The sequence below is a fragment of the Trypanosoma rangeli genome, assembly GCF_003719475.1.
Source record: "Trypanosoma rangeli strain AM80 chromosome Unknown Tra_15.4_contig_00013, whole genome shotgun sequence".
Taxonomy (NCBI): Eukaryota; Euglenozoa; class Kinetoplastea; order Trypanosomatida; family Trypanosomatidae; genus Trypanosoma; species Trypanosoma rangeli.
Window position 1 is genome coordinate 41441 of NW_021705757.1, and position 22720 is coordinate 64160.

Consider the following 22720-nt stretch of genomic DNA (forward strand, 5'->3'; position numbering starts at 1 on the left):
CAACGGTTGTGTGTGTATGTATGTTGCTGGTGGTGACTGCAGAACCCTCAAAGCACACAATAGCGAGTAGTGTTTAGTCTCTTCCTTTCATATATATATATATATATATATAATATGTGGACGAAAGAAGCAAGGCGAAGGAAACAGGGCAAAATAAAAGGCAACGGCCCAAAGAACAGCACTCCCACACGCCTCGCAGGAGACTCACGCCGCAAGTGCCTGCGTCCTCCACGAGGTAGAAAAAGTCAAACGAAAAGAGAACAAGGCACAAGTGCCCGGCCACAGCGCCCCCAAGCGTGAACGGCGCAAATCATAGCAAAAGTCCAAAATGGAGGCCGCACCGACGAACGCGTGGATCGCACGATCACGCACTCGCAGCCGCCCACGAGAAACGGCAGCTGCACACAAGGCGGCCGTGGCAGCGATTGTTGTGCGCAGCCCGAAGAAACACCCACACGCACACGCAAACAAAGAGGCACACACATGCATATGTATATAATATATATATATATATATATATATACATTACATACCTATAGGCAACTATGCCCAACTCGGCAGTGGCTACGAAGGGACAGGTCGCCCGTCGTCTCCGCATGGTTCGATTCCGACTTGTTCACAACGGCAGCTGCATCCGTACACCGGGCACTTGTGGTGAGTCAAAAACCACTCCTGCAGGTGATTTGCGTGACCACCGTGCCGACATGCAGTGCACCATGCTAGACTGTCTAGGGCACACTGCCACCGCAAGGAGACGAGCGAGGAGCACACAGAACAGTGACGGTGATCAGAAGAAAGTAAAGGGTATGAAATAAGATGCTGCTCTGGTGTGGCAGCACTAGCATCTGCGGCAGGTAACGAGCCAGAGAGAGACGGTTGGAAAGAAGGTCGCGAGTGGAACGGCGCCTGTGGCTGCCCCATTGGTTCTTGCCGCTGCTCTTGCTGGGTAGTTGGCATTGATAGATGCGAAAGGTACAGCTCGTGCAACTTACGACAAGCCAAGTCAAACATGTTGCGCTTGACAAACTCCCCCTCGTCGTTGAGAAAGGCGCGGTAGGCGGCCGCCCACAACTCCCATTGGTAGGCGGCATTGCCCGCTTGTATGGCGCCAATCGTCCCGGTCGCACCCAAGCGGCGCCTCAGCATGACATCCAAAGGCAGTGATGTGTTGGTTGCGGCAGGCACTGGCGCCGCAGAACGTGTGCCAATACGTGCAAAGAGGCATGCAGCCAACTGGAAGTCCCCGGTGCAGTCGACGATCCTCTGCATCAGTGGGCAGGTCCTCTCGGAAATCCCTTCTAGCAGCAATAGCTGCTGCAGCATGCTACACTCCGGTGCAAATGCACCACTGAGGATGGAAACAAGCCGTGCCGTGTCGCTCTCGGCGATAACAGCAATGGCAATACGATCCCAAAGTGGCAGTCCGACGTTTGTGTAGATGTTTGCTCGGTCCATGTCGTACAAAAATACAACCTGCATCCACGGGCTCAGCTGCTTCAGGAAGCACTCCCGCACCTCCCTCGCACCGCCGCGGAGCGTGCTGGAAATAACATCTGGGTGCTCCAGAAGTCGTGCGATCGTTGCGTACGCCGGGTTGAGCTGCTGGTGCCGCCGCAAAAGCGTGACGGCACGCGACCGCTGGTTGTGGAGCACCTCTACAGCCACCGCACGCTCCACCTGCTCACACGTCGTGTACACAAACGTCGTGCTTCCCTCACCGGGGGAGGCGGGATCCTCCGGCGGGATCCAGTCGAGCAGGTGTAGTAGCAGCAGCCGTCGCGCGTCGTTTGGTGAGGTGGAGGAGCCACACACAACGGTGATGCCGCGCGGTAGCAAATTCAGCGCCATCAACTTTGTCGTGTTCGGGGCGTTGGCCAGCGAGAGCAGTTCAGCGATGCTGGGAACCGGGCCGCTGCTGCCCACCGCGCCCACCGTCTCCATCACAGTGATGTATTCACACAAGACACGTAGGTCCACGTCCGACGGGTCGTTGCACGCACGCAGCGCCTGCACGTTGGCAGAGGCAGGAACGCCGAAGCCGGTCGCCAGGCCGCCTTTTCATGCGCTGCTCCACGTCTGACGGGTCCGACTTGCCGCCCGCCAAAAACACCGACGCACAAACACCAACGGCAAAGCGCCCAGTACCTAAAATGGTGAACTTAGCGTCTTCAACCAGTGGAACGGCCGTGATTTCGCCGGCGTAGTTCACACCAATAAGGCGGGAAAAAGCACCCACGCCCTGCCGGATGCCAGCCTCCTCATCTGCAGCCTCAAGGAAGCAGACATCCGCATGGCTAGCGCTACCACATCCACTATAACCTTCCCGCCCACGACGATGGCGACCGCCAGCCCCGCACTGGGCTCTTGTCCTTCTTGCGGCAGCCTTACCGTCACGCGGGGGATGTTCTTTGTTTCGTGTTCCGGGGAAACGCAGCATGCGTTCCGCCAGCATGTGTTCCCGTAACAATGCCCCACGCGTGGTGTGCGACGGCAAGGCATTGATCCACGGTGTTATCTCCGGCATGGCATGCATCGCGGCGGAAATGAACTCAATGTTGACAAGTGAATGCAGCGGCAGCTGCCCCTCCCGTTCCCGGGTGAACGTGTAGACCGGCTGTGGCAGTGCAGCTGACAAAGTTGCGGTGGCGCCCGTGTCTTCCTGCGGCGGCGTCTCGAGTACTTTTTCCACCTTTGCGAGGTGCAGAACATGCACAGTGCCTTCCTCTAGGTTGCAGATCGCCAGTTGCTCATCAGCACTAAACTTCCACGAGCAGCTGTAGTACACGTCCTGGCGCGGAACTTTATGGAACGTGCGCTTTTCGGCAGCAAGGGAAAGCGTGCCGCCAGCTGTCCACTCAAAGACGTGCAGCACACACGCATCTGGTCGCATGCCCTTCCCTGTCGAGCGTCCGAAGGAAAGACAAGCTAGGATAGGCAAGAAGGGATGGCAGGCAAGAAAACTGCAGCCGACGTGCATGACAGAATACAGCGGAGCCCCCGGCTGCTCTGTGGAGAACACGTAGATAGCACGCTCCGCCCCAGCCACCACGAATCCAGTCGCCAAAAACCAGTCACTCGTTAGGAAGGCGCCCGTCTCGTGCAAGGCACACGAAAGCTGCAGACGGATTCGCACACCCTCTCCATCCCCGTTGTCGTGGGTTCTCCGGGTACCGCCTCGCCGCGCAAAATTGTTATGCATCCATATGCTCGACGGCAAAGTGGGATCGGCCGCAAGCGTAGCAGCAGACTCCACCTCTGCACATAATGCGACTCTGCTTTGCTGCTCCACACGACTCTTTCCCTTCAGAAAGCACTCATCCACCGTTGCCTCTGCGGCGGTGTCTGCACACCCCTTGACAGTCTCTGGTTGATGTTTGGGGTCGGCGATGGTCACGTGATACCACTCAACTCGGCCAGACATGAGGCCGACGAAGACAAGTGGTTTGTCACGCATCCATGTTATGGTCCCTACGCCGTAATCCAACCCCGCGGATTGCTCCAACGAGAGCGGCGAGGGGAAGGAAGGTCCTATTGTACTTGTGGAGGACTGCGATCGTAGACGTGACACAGCACGGTGATCGCCCTGTCTTGCCGCTGCTGCCGCTGCCGCGGGGCGTGTACACAACGATGCGGGACTTCTTCCAGGCAAGTAGACGACGCCAGAGGTAGGCATGACTACCACGGCCAGCACGCCCGTGCTCGCCCCCACAATCGCCATGTCAAACCCATACAAGGAGCGATTCGCCATACTGAAGCACTGCGGCGCCGCGCCAAAGTCATGAGGGAGCGTCACCCTGTGCTGCGCACACACACGCAACGCACCCTTGTCGTTAACGGAGGCAGCAGGGGAGTCACCACCACTGCTACTACCTACCCCCTCTGAATCACTGCACTCCACGGTGAAGTATGTGAGTGTGTGGCCAATGAGCACACCAAACCCGTTATGAGTATCCGGCTGGCATGAGAAGTACTTCATTGCCTCGTCCAGCTCTATCTCGCTTGCCTTATATATATATATATATGTTACACACACAGTAAGTTATTTGTTCCCCTAATCCTTCCCTTTTTCTACCACTCTGCTTCGCTAGTCAGCCGCCAGACCACCAAAGAAGCAAGACAGTCTCCACCATTAAAATGGTGCGGAAAAAAGACAGAAGAGGAAGGTTCGTTTGTATCGGGTGCACATGTGCGCGCATGTGAGAAAAAAAGGCAGGATGCCGGGCCCCAGCAGCAGCAACACTACTATCGCCATATATATATAAATAAATAAATAGAGAGATAGAGACACACAAGGAACATGGGCAAAAACAGACACACATGCATGAAGCAATGGGGAGGGGAAAGAGGAGAAAGGCAAAAGAGGTGTAGCCGCCAAGTCGATATCAAATACAGCAAGAAGAAACTGTTCATGGGGGCAAGGAAGGACAGTAGCAACGGCAGGGGCAGTCTTCTGCCGGACACGTTTTGTGCTTGGCAAACCAGTCACGCAGGTGCGACCAGTGCCCCCCATGCAGACATACAGTGCACCAGGTGTACGACGTCGCGACGTCGTAGCCACTCGCTAGCGCAAACATTTTCTCCCCGCAGACGGCGCACATCGGAGTTAGGCAGTTCGGACTGCCACACAAGGACTGTTGACGACGCCCTATTGTTGTTGCCCCCACCGCCAACTCCATCGGTGACGTTGCAACGATCTGCCCGCACTTGCAGCGCAGCTCAACATTCCGTTCATCCGTTCGCTTCGGCTCCACCTTCGCCTCCGCTGCGGCGCCGCCCGCAAGCCCGCTGAATGGCACCCCCATCATTCCAACGGTCAGTGGAGAAAACCCGTCCAGCCGGCCGAGGGGCGGCGGCGGGGGAGCAACAGTGCCATGTTTTACTGACAACTCATCCCGCTGTTCCCGCAGACGTGCCAGTTTTTTGCAGCTGAGATCGTGGAGACTCCGCAGAATGGCGTGACCTTCCGCGTTGAGTTGGCTGCGGTACGCATCGTTCCAGAAACACCAGGACGCGCTTTTGCCATGGCCGTAAAGCGCAGCATACACCACGGGGGTCTGCACATCACTCGTCTCGTCCACGTACCGTTGAAGGGAAGGGCAGTTTCCTCCCAGTCCCTCAACGATGGCCGCCAAGAGCAGCGAGCAACCCCCCGCCCCATTCGTTTCAAATTGCTGTTGCTGCATCTCCTGCAGTATCTCGCTGAGAGCCTGGAATTGCTTGTGAGAAGGGGCAGTGGGGGCGGGATCCAGCAGCAGGAGAGTGGCAAGGGCAATGCGGTCCGACAACGGAATCTGCGGGAACCACCGTGTCAACGAGGCAAAACACTCACGACGCATGGAAAGTGGAAAGCGATACAGGTCGCTGATGCCACCGTTCTCGTTGCTGCCGCCCCCACGCGCGCTGCAGTCCTTTTCCCTTTGCTCCTGGTCGGCCGAGGGTGCAATGGGCGTACGAAAGGTCCCCAGAAAGAAAAAGCAAACTCCCATCCAAAAACTGCATTCAGAGACGTCAAGTGTCAACGTCGGTGGAATTCCGTTGTGGCTCGCCGCCGCTAGCAGCACCAGTGCAAAGGTCGAGTAGAGAGGGTGGAGGTGGTTGTAGTGCAACAGCAACGCCGAGGCCTCTTTGAGGCGGTACATGCACACCAGAATAGCAACTCGCCGCTCCACCGCCTCCTGCATCGAGACCACCCCGACGTGGTCGACAGGGTCCAAGGAGACGGAAGGAGAAGCGGCGGGCTCGCGTGGAAATGTAGACGAAACCAAACACGTTGCATCCATGACATCATCGCCACTCACATGCGACCACGAATTTGGAGACACCGTCGTGCTCTTCTCGCGCGGTTGCTGCAGCTGTGGCTGCAACCTCGCAAGAAGCACCTCCGACGAAAACTCCTGCCGGCCTGGCGGCTTCGCCGCAGTCCCCACGGACCCACCAATATTATCACCACGAGGCGTGAGCATCAGCTGCTCATCTCGCGGGTCGGTCACCCACCCCATCGCACACAAAATGAGATTGCTCACCTCGATTGCCGCTGCCTCACTCGCACGGCCACTCTGCTCGCGCTCCAGCAGCTCCAGCAGCCCAGGGACGGAATCCGGCACCGGCAGTGCAGCCCTGCCCGGGTGCAGGTATCGCTGCATGTACCAGCCGTAACGAAACAGCACGTACGCCTCACGGTCACATTGCTCCTCCAGTAGTACCGAAAAGACTTTGTCCGACTGTGGCAAAAAACCGGCGCGAAGGCGATCCAGACGGCGCGAAAGACGATCCACACGAGTGGCATCCGCCGACCATGTACCCGCAACAGCAGCCGTGGCAAGAAAGCTCATTCCTGAACCGTTTGATGTTTGGTTTTCCGCAAAATTGTAAAGAGACGAGCCATCCCTTTCCGTCTCGCTGTCACAGTCATAGTTGTTGTGGGCGCTCGCGCCGCCCATGATGTTGTTGTTAAAATTTGTCCTCTCGTGCTCTGCAGGCTTCCCTGCCGGCTGCTGTCCGAGTGGGACTCGTGTGTCTAGAATGAAGACATTAGGCCCTGCGCTGCACAGTGAAAAGTCACCAAGCATCGTTGTCCTGCAACCCACCAATGAAAATGCCTGCAAATACAGCTCCCCCGTCTTTGCATTGAGCAGAATAAGGCAGGGCATGTCGGTGCAACCGCCCACCGCCACATGTTGGGAACGACCGTCGTCAGCCTGGTCACCACCCTGTTTGCCCACCCTGTTTTCTTCAGCCATTGCACCCTCCAAACCTCGAGCGTGGGAGCGGCAGTCCCCCAGCCACGCCACCGCCGCGGCCGGTACACGCGGCTGGAGGTGGAAGCGGTCCTCAAATGACTCGAAGGTGCGCCTTGAGGAGGAGAAAAACGGCGCACAAAAGGAGTGCCCAGAGGTTCTATTGCTTCCCCTCCCCGACAACGGTACCTCGTCGTCGTCTGAGTCCGAACGAACGTCGCCAAACGCATGCACCCGCAACCCACCGCCCCGCGTCGTCGCGACGACGGTGGGAATCTCGAGCATGCACCAGCTCAATGACGTGTACCCAGCGCGGGAGTGCAGCTTCTGACAGACGGGCCTAGAGGTCATGCGAAGGTCCCATAGCTGCACCACATCCCGACGACTTTGACTTCCGGCCGTTGCCACATACGTTCCCGTGTAGTCACAGGCAACAAACTCGGCGTAGCAAATAGAGGAGACACGAGCGCCAGCACCTGATTCGTTTATTGAAGATGCGGGAGAACTGGTAGTCTCAAACGGCATACCAAGATAGCGAATGTCATTATCCGGGGACCGCAGGTCCATCACCTCCACGCAATGTCCATTGCCATCTGAGCGTTCTGCGGCCACCACTGTCGTGTGACTATGCGGCGCCCAATCTAACGATGTCAAAGCACCGTTCAGCTGGCGCTCCCGAACCACACCGAGAGACATCGCCGAGACCGTAACCCACTCCGCATTATTGCGCGTTAAGGCGCTAGTGTACACCGGGAATGTACCGAGTTGAGTTTGAATATCACTACTCCTGTTTGAAACCTCCGCTGCCGCCGCACTCAAGGAATGCAACGTGGAAGGCTTCACCCCGTTACTGCTCTCAATGTCTAGCAGCTGCACGACACCATTGCGCATCCCAATCGCGAGCGCGGCGGCGTTGACTGGGTCCCATCCGGAGGCCACAATATCCGCTCCGTTGTTAAGATACGTGGCGTCGTACGGCGTCCCACTCAACGTCGATGTGGTGTACAGCGCGGACAAGGCGTTCTCTGCGCCGATCCAGGCCCCTACACCTCTGCTGGAATACAAGAACCGTAACGCATCGCCCTGTGCGCAGCTCAAGGACAGACTTAGTGGCGCACCGGCATGGTAGTCTCCCCCGCCACTTCGCCCACCAGTTAGTTTGCGCTGGAGGCTTGACATGTACAGTCGTCCAATGCCCTGTGCCCCATTGCCAGCCACGCTAAAATTCTCAGCATCCTGCAACCGCCATAACGGAACAACACACAACGCGTCAATCGGCCTGCCCCACCCTTTCCTTGTCGTAACGGCTGCGAAGGACGCGTTCAGGCACGTGGAGGCGGTGCGTGCAAACGCTCCGCTCAGTGGTCCCAACGCAGCTCCACCTTCCCACTCATTCCCTGTGGCGTCGAGCTCTGTCTGCAGAGCATCAGCTGCCGCCGTGGTCGCTTCCGCTGTTGCCTTTGTTTCCTGCAGCAGTTGGGACGTCAACGACGAGAAACGGTAAATTCTAATATTGAACTGTGTTGCTGTTGCAAACACGCCTGTGTCTCCCGGTTGTTTGCATAGCAACATCCCACCACCACCAGCCACTTTTCTCCTTTTTTTTCTCTTTTCGTTTTTGTTGCTGCTGCTGTAGCTTCTTCCCTACAGCTCTCTTCTCGAGCCCACCACCACACAAGGTGCAGTGCACGGAGGAACAAACACACAAAGAGAAAAGAGGCACCGGGGAAGAAGCGTCAGACCAAAAACAACAGCACAAAACAAAAACAAACAAAAAAAAACGGAACAAAAGACATGCTGCTACGACGGGCGCAGCCACTTTTTACAGCGGCGGCAGCAGGCGGTTCGTCCAAGAAACACTGTAGCACTGGGAATACATACTAGAGGGAGCAAACACGCAAATAAGTGAGAAAGAGGGCGAGCCTCGCTCGGTGGGCGTTTGAACGACGAATGGTGTGAGAAGGGGCTGCAAGACTAAATGCCAGGCAACGTGGAAGAACGTTTAAAAGACAAACAAGCATACAATAAAAAAAAAAAAAAAAGATAAAAAAGGAAGACAAGACTAGAGTAGAAAAATAAACAAAACAACCAAATGCCTACGAAGAAAAAAGTTCTCACGTCGCTCCCTGGCGTCCCAGCCACACCGCCAGCACCTGAGCACTTTTCGTTTGGAGCCGCATAGCTCAGTCAGTAAGTGTGGGAAATGTGGAGAGGAATATTTAAAAGGTGGAAAAGGGAGGGTTGTATCTGATGAAAGACTCACATTGTCAGCATGCACCCCGATACGATGCAATATGAATATTTTGTGTTTTTGTTGTTCTTATTTTTGTATGCTTGTTTTTGTCTTTTATTCCTGACTATTGTACTGCTTGCCTTTTGTTTTTCTTTATTTCTTTCTTTTTTCTTTTTCGTTTTTTTTTATTTTTATCTCTTATCACCGCTCTTACTATTCTTGCTCCGGTTCCTCGCTTATATATATATATATATATATATCTGTAGGGGGAAGCGCAAAATCAATAACAACAACAAAAAAAAAACACGCACGTAGATGCAGTAAGCCCTATAAAATGTATAAATGCACAGATAAACACAGGTGCATACGCATATACCTGTGAGGGTGTCAAACGCACCGCCACTAACAAGCACCACCGGTAGAACCTACACATTTGTCCAGCTGTCATTGTCAACGGAGGAAGAGGTGCTAGGCGCAGGCGCCGGGTCCATCCGCGACTCCCCAGTGCGTGGCACCGCTACAGGCAATGACGGATCCTGCGTGGCGCCGTCACCCTCGCTCCTGCCAACACCGGCACCGTCGCCGCGAGACGTACAGTCATCGTCCTTCGACGCGGTTTCTACCGGCTTCAGCGGCAGTGAAGATGAGAGTGATACGGCCGGTGGTGGCGTTGCCTCCACAGCCCGACTTGCCACCATCGCCATGGCAGCCTGCAGTTGGTGCCGCTGGTCCTCGCTCAGGCCGCACTGCTCGACCACGCTCAGCACGGCTGCCAGTTTGCGGCGCTCCTCATTAAGTTCCTTTTGTAAAATGTTCACGAGCGACTCCAGCGCGGTGAGTCTATCCTCTTGCTCCCGCCAGTCTGCCTCGGTGCGGGCAACGCCGCCGCCGTTGCCGCGGGACCCGGACACTTCCCCCGCACTGGAACCCTGCGCATCCACCGGCTCCTCCGCGTTCCACCCGACCAGTTCGTCGGTCACCTCCATGAAGCGTTCGGCAAGGCTCTTCTTCTTCGCCTGCTCCTCCCGAGGCGGTTCCGTCTCACGAGCCGCCCTCGCCGCCGCTTCCTCCTCCTCCTTCGCAGCAGCAGCAGAAGCAGCAGCCTCTCGCTTCTGTCGCTCCGCCGCTGTGGAAAGACGCAGCTGCGACAGGCGGAAAAAGTAGTGATCAAAAAACGCATCTTCTGTGATGCGCTGTGAACCAGGGAGTGGGGCCTCGGGGGGCTTGGTCGGTGTGCCGCTCTCCTTTGCGTCTCTGCCCTTTTCCTCCTTCGCCTCCCCCTCCCTTGCCGACGGACCCGGTGCTGTTTTTGCATCTGTCAACCCCTTCTGCCGCGGAGGCTCCTTTGCCTGCACCAACGCGGCGTACTTCTCGGCGACCAGCGGATTCTCGTCTAGCAACCGTTGGCGAGACGTCACAGCGGCCTCGTCACTTCCGCCACCGCCTGTTGGGTCGAGATGGCCCGAACAAGGTGCATTGGCTGAACTGTACGCGCTGCGGCGGGCCCACTCCTCAAACAACGCCTTTTCCTCCAATCCGCGCGGCTCCTCGAGGTAAACCGCGTCGTTGCCCTGCAGCGCAAGAATGGCACTCTCGTCCAGTGGGCACTTCTGCGCAAAAAAGGAGTCCTCGTCACCGGCGATGCAGACACCGTGTCCCGTCATCTCCGCCGCAAGCCGCGACACCATGTTGGCCAGGCCCCTTGTGTCCTCCATGATACTGTTGGTGAAGTCCCCAAAATCCTTCGTAATGTTCTCAAACCACATCGCGGAGCGCCAACACCGTTTCGGGCTTCACACCGTATTATGTTTCCTCTCGCTTTCCGGCTCTCACTCACTCGCTAGCAGACACAGATGCAAACGCAAACGCCTCCCCAAGTTCACGTTCTCTGTATGTTTGTGTGAGTGGAGGAGAATGTCTTCGGATACGCTGAACCAGCCCGTTAGCCTTCACCCACTGTGTTGTCGTTTTTTTTTCACCCCCTTATTTGGTTGTTACCGCACGTGCCTCGTGTTGCGTGCGCAGGCCTGGACCTAACTGCCTCGTGCGATTACTTTTGTTTCTTTTATTTTCTCTGTTTATATAGACTACTATTTTGTTGTTGTTGTTGTTGTTCCACTTCCCTTTTGGCAACCTGTGATACGCACGAAGAGAAAAAAGACAAGAACAACAACCTGAAGCGGCAGCAGCAAAAAAGGGAGGAAGCTCACACACACACACACACACAGAGAGAGAGAGAGGTAAAAAAAAAAAAGACACGGGATTAGCGAAGAATAATAAATTCAGGAAGAAGGAAACAAACAAAAAAAAAATTGCAGCTGTTGGAGTTCACTCGCCCCTGTGACTTCGCCCACCGTCGCCTCCGCTGCGCCTATTCGTTCCTTCTTTTTGTTTGTTTGCATTCGCCCGTTTCCTCCCCTTCCTTCTTTCCCTACTTACCCCCACCTTACCTCTTCCTCCCCACTGGGTTCAGTCGGCGCTTTGGGGCGTGCAGGACCCCTGCAGAGAAACTCCCTAACTTCCCTGCCCTGCCCCCTCCTCACAGCGCGTATACATACGCCTTGGCGCCGCTGCGCTCCAGAAATCCGCGGTTGATGAGTCGCTCAATGATGCTCTTAACCGTCGCCACTGTGACGGGGAACCGCACGAGCGTTGGGAGCGCCGCGACGAGCTCCTCGTGGCTCAAGCATCGCCGCTCCTTCATGAAACTCACCACAGCGGCCTCGATAACGTACGCGTGCTCCTTCAGCACGTCGGTCGCGGCCTGCATACCGTCGGTGTCGGTCCTGTCGACAGCGGCATCCTCGCCGCCCTGTGGGTTTCTGCAAAATGGAATGCGGCAGCGCGCCGCGCTAAACGCAAAGCACGGATTGAACCGCAGCCTGTCAGCCTCAGCCAACGTGGACGACGCCGCAGCTGCAGCAGCTGCAGCTGTATCCACTGCGGCAGTTTCACGCAGCAGAAGGGGAAACTTTGGGTGGCACAGCCCGTAAAGGGCCCCTGTCACGGATGGAAGCGACAGGTCAACGGCGAGCCGCTCGCACAATGCCCCGACCGTCACCGTTTCCACTTGCGATAATGCTGTCGACGGCGTTGTCCGCATCATCTCCTGCAGAGTGAGCAGCATAGCTGCCTGCAAAAGTGTTCCTGTCAGCTGCCGTCGGACGGCTCCCGTAGAACACGTTACCACTGCCGAAGACATTTGGTGCTGCCACACAAGTTTGCGATCGGCGAAGCAGTGACTGTAAAACTCCTGCACGCGGCCGGCGAGGGCCTGCAGTGGCGACGGCAGCAGCACCTCCAGCGCAGACTCTGTCGGCCAGAAGCCGGAAGTCAAGATGTGCAGCCGCACCTCCGTACAGCGGAGTGCAGCGGCGGTGGGCATCGACGTCTCCTCCGCCTCCACCTCCTCCGCCATCATCACTGCCTCCCTCACCCCACTCGATTGTCGGTGCTGCCGCCACCTTCGCCGCTCCTTTTCCTCCTCCGCCTCGTTGTCGACTTGCAGCTCCGGCGACCACGGCGAGGGGGGGGCTCCACAGTTGCCCTCCACCCATGCCTGGTAGCGTTCACTCAACTCCTGCGACACGTTGAAGTCGTTGAGCATTCCCTCAAACTTGGACGTCTCCTCCCCGCAGGTCTTCTTCAACTCTTGCATGAAACTCCGCTCAATGCTGAGGCGCGGGGGGTGATGGTACTGCAGCAGACGGCGCGCAAGGTCACGCCAGTAGAATGCCTCAAAAATGTCCCTCGAAGGGAAGAGGGCGTAAATGCGTCCAATGTACGCCAACACCTCCCCACAAGGAGGTACTCCGGTGGAAGCGTCGCCAGTCGTTGTTGTTGTTATCGTCGTCGTCACCACATCCGTGCGGGGCGAGCTGTCATCACCAGGGGCACCACTACTAGCAGTGCTGCCAGCGGCTGCGAGCAGGACGTCGCTCTCGCCCTCACGCATCATCCAGTCCAGGTAGCGGGCAATCTGCCGTGCAAACTCAGTCTGCTTCTCCTGCACCACCTCTGTCAGGGCGTCGTTCATACGTACCATAAAGAGGGTGGGGTTTTCCGCAAAACACGTCTCAATCACACGCTCCCCTCGACGGATGAGCGCAATCATCGCCTTGACAGCAGCAAACGCCTCCTGCTCCGCAGTGCGCGTGGTAAGCTGTCGCATGATCTTCGCGCCCTCCTGCAGGATGTAGTGGCGGAATATCGCGCCACACCTCTTTCCAAGTTGCACATACATTCCGGAGGCTAGAAACTTCCAGGCGAGGCGAATGCAGTCGTACTTCTCCTCCCTCACAAGCCGCTCAAAGTCGCGGGTGAGGACGTCCACGCCATGTGCAAGCAGCAGCGATGTCTGGGCGATCTCCTCCAGCCTCGGCATTGTGTGGACCTCCAGGCAGGCCTGCACGCGCTGGCGCCCCTCCTGAAGAAAACATCGCACCTGGTGAAAGAAGACCTCCGCACTGTCGCCGTTGTGCCACATCCGCTCCGCCACTGCATTGTAGAATTCCTTCGCGGCGGCCAGCACATCCGGCTCCACGCGCAGGAAGTACACCTCAATAGAGGAGCAGAGATTCGTGAAGAGCTGCATCCCCCCGCGAGCGTTGCTGTCATGTTCAAGCTCCTGACGCAGGGCAGCTAGAAACCCCAGTTGTGCCTGCGACAAAAGCCACGGGTGCTGCAGCAGCGCCTCCTTCATGATCGCAACGGCAAGTCCATCGATCGACCGCACTGCGTGCACCTTGGCGAGATACCAGCGATCCAGGTACACCCACACCTCCTGCAGCTCCGCCACTGCCAAGCGGTAATGAAACCACACATGCGCCAGACGCATAAACGTTAAACTCCCCGCAAGATCAGCGCCGCAGGCGGTAGTGAGGAGATGCAAAACGTGCATCACGTAGGCCTCGAGGGAGTGCTTAAGCTTTTCATAGACGGCGGCACCAGCATCCAGCTCGACGAGGGTTTGCACACTTCTGCAAGCGGCATCGGCAGAGTAGCCACGATTAGCAACATTCATCGGGGGAATGCGTGAACGCAACGACGACACCGACAACGTCGTCGACGACGACGGCAGTGAGGACGGCAACAGAAACGATGGCAATGGCGTGGGGTGCTCAAAAGGTAGGGTGGAGGAGATGACCGCCTCAGAGTGAGCGGCAGCCCGCACAAGCACGGCATCCAGCATCGCCTCCGCAGCAGCCCATGCTTTTTCCTTCGCCGTTTTACACGCCAGCTGATGCATCGCAGGGTCCTGCGTAAGCAACTTCACCGTCATGCGGGGTTTCACGTGCATAATTCCCTCGTCCCACCGGACACCCAATGCTGGTGAGTCGTACAGCGTGTGGGACGTCATAGCAACCGCTGCTCCCGTGCCTTTGGTATCCTTCTTCCCCTACGTATCCCCTTATTGGTCAAAAAATTACTCTTTTCGCCGCTCGCCACCTCCCTCCTGAGTTTGTTGGCTGCGGCCGTGCAAACTGTGAAATGGCTCCTAAACCTTTCCTGCTGTTCCGGAAAGAGAATGACGACGCAAAAGAGGCGCGTTGGATTCACTCCAGCATTGAGTTATGAACGGAAGGGGGTGAAATGCCATTCTCTCTCTCTCTCTCTCTCCCTCCCTGTGGGAGCATGAGAAGAGGGCGGGGATGCAGCGAAGTGAGTGATGGAAACCAAATTGGTGCTCGCTCTCTCGTTCCCTCCCTTCTGCCCTGGGTGTTTTTTTTTTTGCTTGCCATCCTCCCTCTCTCAACCTCGGCGCGTCATTAAAGTGGAAGGAAGAAGGCACACACACGCAAGAAAAAAAAAAGAACGAGTGAGCGGGTGTCACAAGCAACGTAGTCGATGGATGCACGCGAGAGGCAGCGGTGGACGAGGGAACCACCACCCAATTCACGTTGCACCGCAACTTTGGGCGTCATGTGTGAAGCAAACACACACACCATATGGCTCCCCGCTACCGCCGCCGTTGCCTCTTCCTCCTCCTCTGTATGGCTGCTGCTGCTGTCGTCACTGTTGTTGTTGCCGTTTCTGTTAGCTTCCTTCGCCTCTTCCTTCCTCTCGTCTCCTCACGAATTGCTAGAGACAACAGCTACACCTCGTGCTACTCTTCTTTCTTCCTATCCCTATCCCTCTGCAGAGACGCATATACGCATGCCAGTGTGCATAGAAAAGGTCGACGTCGTCGCTGGAGCTGCAGCAAAACGGCTGTTTCCGCCATATTCGTCGTTGCTGGTGTTCTTCCTCCTGCTGCCGCCTCTCAAGAATTCATGTATGATTTCAAAAGGTCCCCGTAGTGTACCGCATCGGCCTCCGGCCGACGCTTCGTCATGGCACCAATAATCACTGGCATGTCATCCGTCAAGGAGAAAATGGTTTCCGCGAGGAAAATAAGCACGTGAAAGTCGGCAAGTTTTTCTAGCAGCGATGCATTGCGCCGTTTTGGGTCATCCATGTAGTTACGCAGGTTGGCCATTGTTGGTGGCTCCATGCCGGGCCGCGACACACGCACGAAAAGGTTTCGCACCACTGGCGACTCAAACTGCTGCACCGCAACGTAGCTAGTGAACCAACGCGTATCGATGTCGTGGCTGGGTGCCCGTGTCACAACACGCGGGTGGCCCTTCTCGTCGGTGTCCTGCTGCGCTACCTCGAGCGGGATGCTGCTGTACACGCACATGGCACTCTCGAGGTCCGCGGTGTTGTCCGACTTCTCCCGCAACACGCCAAGACGATAGAAGTGCACCGCCTGAGGCGACGTCTGCCACGCCTGGCACTCAATGCGGCCCGTCGTGAGACTGGGGCTCATTGTGAGCAGAACACACTCGTCGCCAAAACGCGACTGCTCGCTGGCGCACAGCAGCATCTCGCGGGAACTGAGCACAATCTGTTCCACATCACGTGGCGGATGTGTGCAGACGGCACCCACACGGCGGAGACCCAACAACTCCGCGATGCGGTCCACGTTTCGGAGACGCTTGTCAGGGAGGCAATGAAACGTATACGCGTCCCCGTGCTGCTCAGGCTCGTACACCGCGTGCACCTCAATTGTCATGAGGTTGGCGTCGTACTTGCCGTAGAGAATGCCGTAGCGCTGCAGCGACCAGTCCAGCTGCCGCACAAAGCTCTGAAATAGGTTCAGCGACACGGCATCCGCGCGCACCAGTTGCGTCCGGCTCTCCACCCACCGCACACGTGAGCGATCGATGGCCTCCATGAGCTCCGAGGAGCGGAGGATGTTGGACTGCACAACGGCACCCCCCACAATGGTGTGTCGCTCGCGGTGGTGAAATATGCCAGTCTCCGGGCAAACCTCCTTCTTGTAGGGAAGCTCGTGGCAGTGCGGGCACGGCTCCACACGAGGCTTTTCCGCCTCACTGAGCTGCCTGTACCGTGCCGCCCGCTCACGCCGAAGTTTGTCCAACTCCGACGCTGTTGGCATCCTGCGCCTGCGCGCGTGTATGTGTGAAAGGCAGCTAAAGGAATATATTGCCCTCCTTTAATTTCCTTCTTTCTCTCGCTCCCAGCGTGCGTGTGTGCCTGGGTGCAAACGAGGGTGTGTGTGTGTGTGAGAGAGAGTGTACGTCGTGCACGCTTCCCTCCCCAGCTCCCTTCGCCACTGGCAGACAAAACTCTGCTCGCCGCCGCAGGAACAGGAGTGGTAACCAACAGAACAGAAAATCCAGAGAGAGGAGGGGAGGAAGTGAAGGTCGGAAGAGAGTGTCGCTGGGTGCCTTGCATAAATAAATTTACAAACACCAAAACATTAACGCACTTGAAGTGAAGGAACGTGGCGTGGTCCTCCTCCTCCCCCTCCTCATCCTTGCCGCCACCGCGAGAGAAAGAAAGAAAGAAAGAGTTGCCTCAGAATGCCAAGTAGTGCTCCCCACGCCTGTCAAACGGCTCGGTGCGGCCAAGCAGACGCAGCACCGTCCGGTACGCCCCTGTCACCACCAAGGCACGGGTGTTGGTCGTTATGGTCAACTCACGGGCCCGTTTTCTTCGCTCCGCACCCCAGGTTCGTTGCTGCGCCTCCTGCAGGGCCTGTGGTGGGGGACAAGCAGTATCCTTCACACCACCGCCACTGCTGCTGCTCCCCACGCGCACTTTGATCAAAAAGTCGTCATCGTCGACGTCATCCGCGGCGTCGTCGTTGCCGTCACCGTAGACATCGTCGACTCCACCCTCCGGTGGCGCCGCAGCCATGAAAAAAATGCGCTGCGGCACCAATACCCGCTCCCTCTCCTGCACGTATGCCTGCAACTCCGTCAGGTTCCGGAAACCAAACATGCCGACGCCTTTGCCCGATCCCCGCACCTTCGCATCAGTCTTCCCTCCTGGTGCTTTGCCGGGGGGCGTGTGCGTGATCACCGCAGTCGCGCGGCTGCCGTCCCCCGCGCGTGCCTGCCGCAATTCTTCGCATCGTTTGCACTCTGCCTCAATACGGTGCATCATGGGGCGCACCTTGTGCTCCACCCAGTACGCTTGGTAGGTCGGTGGCCACGCCTCACACACCTCGTCGCACAATAGGAGGTCTTCGCAGAGCTGCCGCATGGTCGTCGTCACATTCGCGTCCTCGGCGCAGGCAATCGTCACCTCGTCTGTGAGGGAGGGTGCGAAGAAGGGTTCTAGCTCCTCCGGGGCAGCGGTGTAGCGTGCGATAAAGAGAGCCAAGGCCCGAGTTGGGCGTCGCGGGTGACGCGCAAAGTGTATCAGTGCGTCCCGGTAGGTGAGTCCGTAGCGGTAGAAAACCCCCATCGCCACCAGAAAAGGACTCGCGTTGCCCTCCTCATCCATCACCCCCACATACTGCACCTCCCGCTCACAGTACCGCAACAGACCCTCTACGCGCCGCTCATGACGTTCTGTGTCTCGCATCGGAGCCACCTCCGCCACCACATCCCCTGCAGGAAGTTGACAGTAACGTGACTCAAACTCCTGCAACCACTCCGGTGTGAGAGCCTTCTGCAATGTTTCCCACAAGTCCTCGTCGAAATTCATGCGGGATCGCAGAGCCTCCTTCTTTCGCAAGATCTCTGCAGGTGTACCGCGTGTTTTTACACCACTACCTGCATACTGGTTGCGCAGCCGCATGCGGTGCGGCAGAGCAATAAAGGGATTCTTCAACCCAATGCTGAAAAGCTCCGCCGCCGCACGAGAGTCTGTGACAAGGAGAACCACCTGGACACATTTTTCTTCGCAGGCTGCATCTGCCTGGGGCGTCGCCGCGGTCTCAATAAAAAACAAACGATCGGGAGGCGGTGGGACCGCGCCGCCGCCGCTGCTGCTGCTGTTGCCGCCGTACGTTGCCTGGAGCTTGCGGCGCACAGTCGGTGTGAGAAGACCATACAGCTCAGTCTGCAGCTGCAGTAATACACTTGGCTGAAGCGGTTGTGGGTGCTCCGCCGGCACCTCCAGCAAAAACTCCGGCCCACTGAAAAGATGCGGCTCCACCATCTCACCGGCTCCTAATGTGTGCCGTTTCCTCGCCTTCTTACTTCGTTTTCGCGCAAAAGTGGGATGTCACAGACAGAGAGAAAAAGACAAACACCACCGCCACCACCACTACTTTTTATTCTTTTGCCAGAAACTCCAGCATGTCACGGCCAAGAAAAACAAAAAAAAAGCAGAAGGGCAGGAGAGAAGTCAGCGTCCGCTGTGGCAAAAATGAGAAACAACTATGGTCACAAAGGAAGTAACAACACAGACACAAAAAGAGAAAGGGGGAGGGGGGGGGGGGGTTATACGGCCTCCCACAGGCATATGGTCTTCGTTCGGCTGCAGCGAGAAGGCTCGGGCAAGGAAGGTGCTGGCTAGCCTGTGCTCACTTCATTCATAGATATGAGTGATGACGGCGCCGTGAACAGTGGGGCCGAGGACAGCACACAACGTCGCACAGCTGCCTGCAGCTTCGCGCTGCGCAGCTTTCCTGTGGCGTCGCTGTTGTACATAAACGGGTCAGCGAGGATTTCCCACAGCCTTGGCAAAGTGAAGAAGGCCCACTGCTGGAGCCGCAGCTGTTCTAGCAAGTAGGTATTTTCCTCAAGGAAGCACTCCATTTTGCTTGGGGGTTTCGCGGGTAGCGAGGTGGGTCCACTGCCCCTCGGTAACTGGTTCTTGGTGGTCGTAGTATCTGTAGCGGGGGTGGCGGGGGCACCACCAGCGGTACCGCTCTCTTCGTTGTAGTTGTCCGCGGCGAGCTGCAGCACCTTCGCCACCATGGACACCAGCAGGGGCAGGGTCGTCTTCGTCCACGCGGCGTCCCCGTCACGGCTCTGTCGCTCCTGCTGCTCCAGCAGCGAGGCTGTCAGGTGCTCCCGCAGGCAGGCCTCTTCCTCAGCCGTGTAGGGCACCGCGGAGGTGATCGTCGGTGCGGGTTCCGCCTTCGCCTCCGCGGCCTCCTCCCGCTCTGCAAAACTTTTCTTCGTCGTGGGTGAGGGCATCCGTTTCCCGCCAGCTACACTTCCTGCACGCGACGAAACGTGGCGACAAAAGATAACGGCCATCAAAACGCAGACGCGCAGTGAAAAAAGAATAATAACAACAAACAGTAGCAAATCAGCGTATTCGGAATACCTCGCTGGAAGGCATAGCAGGGAACTCCCCTTCCTCCTCCCCACACACACGCACACATGCGCACAGAGGAAGGCAAGGTACACTAAGCGACGGTCACTAACGGCATCCACGCAAACGCACGCAACAAGATCGATGTGCCACACTCACGTAAAGCAAAAAGAGCAGTCGGGGCACATATGTAAAAGCTGCCTCGCAGTCCATTAGAGCGGCATGACTGACTTGTAAGACCACTCTCTTCTGTCTCAACTCCCGAGAGGCCGTTGCACGCGCTGTGCCCGTCATTTTTGCTCCGACAGCTCCTCCAGCACGTGCACGGTTTCCGCAAGGTCCTCTTCGATGCTCCGGACCCAATTCGATACATCGCCCATTTCCTTCAGCTCGGTATTGAGCTTCCCAAACAGTGTGGTCCACGCTGACATCTGCATCTGCAGCTGAGCAGAACACGCAGCAACTGCCTTTAATTCCGTCTCAATCTTTTTCTCACGTGCGAACGCGGCGAGCACCTCGGCGTTGGCGCCACTCACCACGGCGTCACAGGCAGCCTGCGTATGCTGCTTCACCTCCTCCCACGCCCGCCGCCCAGCAGCCCGCAGCTCCGCCCAGCGCTCGTTGCGTGCTCGGACAAGACTCGCCAGCTCTGATGCCGTCGTAGTCGCCTGTGACGCCGTGGGCGACAACGAGGGAGCCTCCTGGACGACAGGTGCCTGGCCCCGGCCCTCATGATTGCTCGACAAGGCGGGATCCTGGCTATCTCGCCCAGCCGACGCGGAGCACGATGGCTGCGTCACCGCTTGAGAGCACTCCGCCTTTGTCTCTCCTGCCGCCTTCGCCACTGCGTCCCCTCCAAAGGCATGGCGCTCGCTCTGTCGAGGAGAGCCGCCCGATACGTCGTCGTGCACCCACAGCGCAGAACGCCACCAAAAGAAAAGAAGAAAAAAAAAAGTGTCATGAAACATAAGTCATAAAATACAAAATAAAATAAAAAAAATATGATAACCCGCAGTGGCAGCAGTTATGTGTGTGTGACCCCTCTCCCACACAGACACACACACATAAATGCGTATGGGCGTGGTTACATTCAATGCTTCCTCGTTGTTGTTCGATTAAATGGAGAGAAAAAGAGGGAGAAAGTGAAGAGGAGAACTGTACCGTTGCGTTATGATTCCTTCACCTCAGATGTCCCACGCGGCCCCACCGCCAATGACCTCGCCTCTCGTGTCATGCTCCAACTCACCTGCGGTGCGGTGTGGGGGTCTGCAGTGGGTTAACTAATGGCATGGTTCCCACTACCGGCACGCTATACGGCAGCAGATCGTCCACTAGGTCAATGTGCGACAGTATCATGCGGCGGCAGCACATGCGGTCCAGCTGCAGGGCGTTAAGCGCCTCTGCCTCGGTGTAGTCCTCGCTGAGCAGCTGCTGGTAGGTCTCGTAGAGGTTGCCAATGACCTTCCCGCAGGAGTAGCAACGTACAGGAATGAGCATCAGGCAGAAGCGGCAAGCGACGACGACGACAACAACAACAAAAGCAGTGGTGATATTAACGGTGGCAATGACGGCCCTAACGAGGCAACAGAAAAGAGTGGAAAAGAAAGGCGGCAGGGAGAATTGCATGCATGTACAAAAAAAAAAGCCAGAGAGATAAAGACGATGATATACACACACATAATATATCCCTCTCCAGATTGCTGTAAAAGAAGAGCTGTGCATCTGGAGGGGAAGCGGCCCCCCCGTCCACACCATCGTCCTCCCTCCTTCCCCACACACACATACACGGAGAAACCTATACACGCAGAACGACACCTCTCTGCATGGATTTCAGTTTGTCTTTATTTTTTCTCTCACTTATGCGCTGTAGCTCCACTGTCGTTTGGCTTTCTCACATCTCCCTCTCTACCTCTCTCTCGCTCTCTACTCTATGACCCTCTATCGCCCCCCTACCATCCACCCTGCCCCTCATTAGTAAGCAATGGGCGCCACACCCGCAGCGGTGCCACCGCCCTTTAGAGAAAGTAGTCGGGGGTCTTCTTCGACACCTGTGCCTCGCCTCGTCGCGGAGCAGGATCAAACTGAAAAAAGCACTTATTCATGTGCTCGTCGAGTTCCAGCAGCCCTGCAAGGTTGCCGCAACGGTAGCAATAATTCGGCGCGCTAAATATCGTCACGAGGCGCTCATTATGAGCCCAGCTGTAGCCGTCTGTCACCAACTGATGCGCCCGCGCAATCATCTTTAGTCCGTTGTTGTGGCAAAACTGCTCGGAAATGTCGGCGCCAAAGGTAAAGCCGGCGCCACGTGGGCTGATGCCCCAGCCGTCACGGTCCTCCGGGTCCGACCACAGCAAGTCACACATGGGACCCTCGTGTGGCACCTCCTGCACGCGCTCTAAGCTACGAATGTGCGCCAGACTATCCAGCGTAGGCGAGAGGCCGCCGTGGAGGCAGAAGATCTCGTTTTCCACCACCGCCGCCAGTGGCAGGTAGTCAAAGAGATCGGTCAGCAGTTTCCACACATTAGCGCTGCCATACTTGCGCACACATTCATCATAAAACCCGTATACCTGCGTGATCTGACGAGACTCGTGGTTGCCGCGCAGAATCTGCACCCGCTCCGGGTATCGTATCTTAAAAAGCAACAACAGGGTGACGGTCTCCACACTGTAGTAGCCGCGGTCGACATAATCCCCCATGAACAGGTAATTCGTGTCCGGTGGGAGACCCCCAATCTTCAGCAGCTCCAGCAGGTCATGAAACTGGCCATGGATGTCGCCGCACACGGTGACGGGCGCACGCACGGTGTGAACATTACCCTCCTTCTCCAGCACCTCCTTGGCTTTCTGGCATAACTGCGCCACCTGCGGCTCCCTCATTGGCTTACCCTGCAAAACGTACTGAATCAGCTCATCCACGTTGAAACTGTTCGGCTCCCCCATCGTCCCAGGCGCTGCTGATGCCACCACTGCTGTTCCTGTGGAAGTGGGCGATGTCATCGTCTTATTCACGATTCCCGTGGATGACGCCCGCTCCATGTCTTCTTTCTCTTCAGTTTAATGGGATTTTTCTTCACACACACACACACACACACACACCCTGCTTCTCTACTCCTTCTTGTCGTTTTTGTCCCCTCCGTCTTTATTAGCCTATATATATATATATATATATATATATATATATG

The 22720-nt window shown here is 56.8% G+C and overlaps 11 protein-coding genes across 11 annotated transcripts, besides 20 other annotated features; all 11 read right to left on the reverse strand.

Annotated features, from left to right (window-relative positions):
* Positions 1-89: 89 nt before the first annotated feature.
* Positions 90-116: a microsatellite.
* Positions 117-447: 331 nt separating this feature from the next.
* Positions 448-484: a microsatellite.
* A 3-nt stretch (positions 485-487) lies between these two features.
* Positions 488-523: a microsatellite.
* Positions 524-564: 41 nt separating this feature from the next.
* Positions 565-1941, reverse strand: TraAM80_00729 (uncharacterized protein; the record flags this gene model as incomplete). The annotated part of the gene is made up of 1 exon (XM_029377798.1): positions 565-1941. The coding sequence occupies one exon, from the start codon at positions 1939-1941 to the stop codon at positions 565-567; it is 1377 nt and encodes a 458-aa protein (XP_029242353.1).
* A 13-nt stretch (positions 1942-1954) lies between these two features.
* On the reverse strand, positions 1955-3976 carry TraAM80_00730 (uncharacterized protein; the record flags this gene model as incomplete). The annotated part of the gene is made up of 1 exon (XM_029377799.1): positions 1955-3976. One exon carries the CDS (start codon positions 3974-3976, stop codon positions 1955-1957), a length of 2022 nt encoding a protein of 673 aa, XP_029242354.1.
* A 29-nt stretch (positions 3977-4005) lies between these two features.
* Positions 4006-4022: a microsatellite.
* A 228-nt stretch (positions 4023-4250) lies between these two features.
* Positions 4251-4281: a microsatellite.
* Positions 4282-4406: 125 nt separating this feature from the next.
* On the reverse strand, positions 4407-8309 carry TraAM80_00731 (uncharacterized protein; the record flags this gene model as incomplete). Its single annotated transcript, XM_029377800.1, has 1 exon — positions 4407-8309. One exon carries the CDS (start codon positions 8307-8309, stop codon positions 4407-4409), a length of 3903 nt encoding a protein of 1300 aa, XP_029242355.1.
* A 432-nt stretch (positions 8310-8741) lies between these two features.
* Positions 8742-8825: a sequence feature (A-rich).
* Positions 8826-9039: 214 nt separating this feature from the next.
* Positions 9040-9163: a microsatellite.
* Positions 9117-9173: a microsatellite.
* Positions 9174-9207: 34 nt separating this feature from the next.
* Positions 9208-9230: a microsatellite.
* A 15-nt stretch (positions 9231-9245) lies between these two features.
* Positions 9246-9276: a microsatellite.
* Positions 9277-9395: 119 nt separating this feature from the next.
* Positions 9396-10736, reverse strand: TraAM80_00732 (uncharacterized protein; the record flags this gene model as incomplete). Its single annotated transcript, XM_029377801.1, has 1 exon — positions 9396-10736. The coding sequence occupies one exon, from the start codon at positions 10734-10736 to the stop codon at positions 9396-9398; it is 1341 nt and encodes a 446-aa protein (XP_029242356.1).
* A 329-nt stretch (positions 10737-11065) lies between these two features.
* Positions 11066-11085: a microsatellite.
* A 92-nt stretch (positions 11086-11177) lies between these two features.
* Positions 11178-11197: a microsatellite.
* Positions 11198-11509: 312 nt separating this feature from the next.
* TraAM80_00733 (putative cullin 4B) lies at positions 11510-14329 on the reverse strand (the record flags this gene model as incomplete). Its single annotated transcript, XM_029377802.1, has 1 exon — positions 11510-14329. The coding sequence occupies one exon, from the start codon at positions 14327-14329 to the stop codon at positions 11510-11512; it is 2820 nt and encodes a 939-aa protein (XP_029242357.1).
* Positions 14330-14569: 240 nt separating this feature from the next.
* Positions 14570-14596: a microsatellite.
* A 636-nt stretch (positions 14597-15232) lies between these two features.
* Positions 15233-16414, reverse strand: TraAM80_00734 (nuclear protein localization protein 4; the record flags this gene model as incomplete). The annotated part of the gene is made up of 1 exon (XM_029377803.1): positions 15233-16414. The coding sequence occupies one exon, from the start codon at positions 16412-16414 to the stop codon at positions 15233-15235; it is 1182 nt and encodes a 393-aa protein (XP_029242358.1).
* Positions 16415-16500: 86 nt separating this feature from the next.
* Positions 16501-16554: a microsatellite.
* Positions 16555-16771: 217 nt separating this feature from the next.
* Positions 16772-16796: a microsatellite.
* A 12-nt stretch (positions 16797-16808) lies between these two features.
* Positions 16809-16830: a microsatellite.
* A 6-nt stretch (positions 16831-16836) lies between these two features.
* TraAM80_00735 (uncharacterized protein) lies at positions 16837-18429 on the reverse strand (the record flags this gene model as incomplete). The annotated part of the gene is made up of 1 exon (XM_029377804.1): positions 16837-18429. One exon carries the CDS (start codon positions 18427-18429, stop codon positions 16837-16839), a length of 1593 nt encoding a protein of 530 aa, XP_029242359.1.
* Positions 18430-18694: 265 nt separating this feature from the next.
* Positions 18695-18713: a microsatellite.
* Positions 18714-18785: 72 nt separating this feature from the next.
* TraAM80_00736 (uncharacterized protein) lies at positions 18786-19415 on the reverse strand (the record flags this gene model as incomplete). The annotated part of the gene is made up of 1 exon (XM_029377805.1): positions 18786-19415. One exon carries the CDS (start codon positions 19413-19415, stop codon positions 18786-18788), a length of 630 nt encoding a protein of 209 aa, XP_029242360.1.
* Positions 19416-19826: 411 nt separating this feature from the next.
* On the reverse strand, positions 19827-20504 carry TraAM80_00737 (GCN5-like protein; the record flags this gene model as incomplete). The annotated part of the gene is made up of 1 exon (XM_029377806.1): positions 19827-20504. One exon carries the CDS (start codon positions 20502-20504, stop codon positions 19827-19829), a length of 678 nt encoding a protein of 225 aa, XP_029242361.1.
* A 274-nt stretch (positions 20505-20778) lies between these two features.
* On the reverse strand, positions 20779-21162 carry TraAM80_00738 (DNA-directed RNA polymerase subunit; the record flags this gene model as incomplete). Its single annotated transcript, XM_029377807.1, has 1 exon — positions 20779-21162. The coding sequence occupies one exon, from the start codon at positions 21160-21162 to the stop codon at positions 20779-20781; it is 384 nt and encodes a 127-aa protein (XP_029242362.1).
* A 260-nt stretch (positions 21163-21422) lies between these two features.
* Positions 21423-21479: a microsatellite.
* A 72-nt stretch (positions 21480-21551) lies between these two features.
* TraAM80_00739 (putative serine/threonine-protein phosphatase 2A, catalytic subunit) lies at positions 21552-22574 on the reverse strand (the record flags this gene model as incomplete). Its single annotated transcript, XM_029377808.1, has 1 exon — positions 21552-22574. The coding sequence occupies one exon, from the start codon at positions 22572-22574 to the stop codon at positions 21552-21554; it is 1023 nt and encodes a 340-aa protein (XP_029242363.1).
* A 35-nt stretch (positions 22575-22609) lies between these two features.
* Positions 22610-22634: a microsatellite.
* A 52-nt stretch (positions 22635-22686) lies between these two features.
* Positions 22687-22719: a microsatellite.
* Position 22720: the final 1 nt, after the last annotated feature.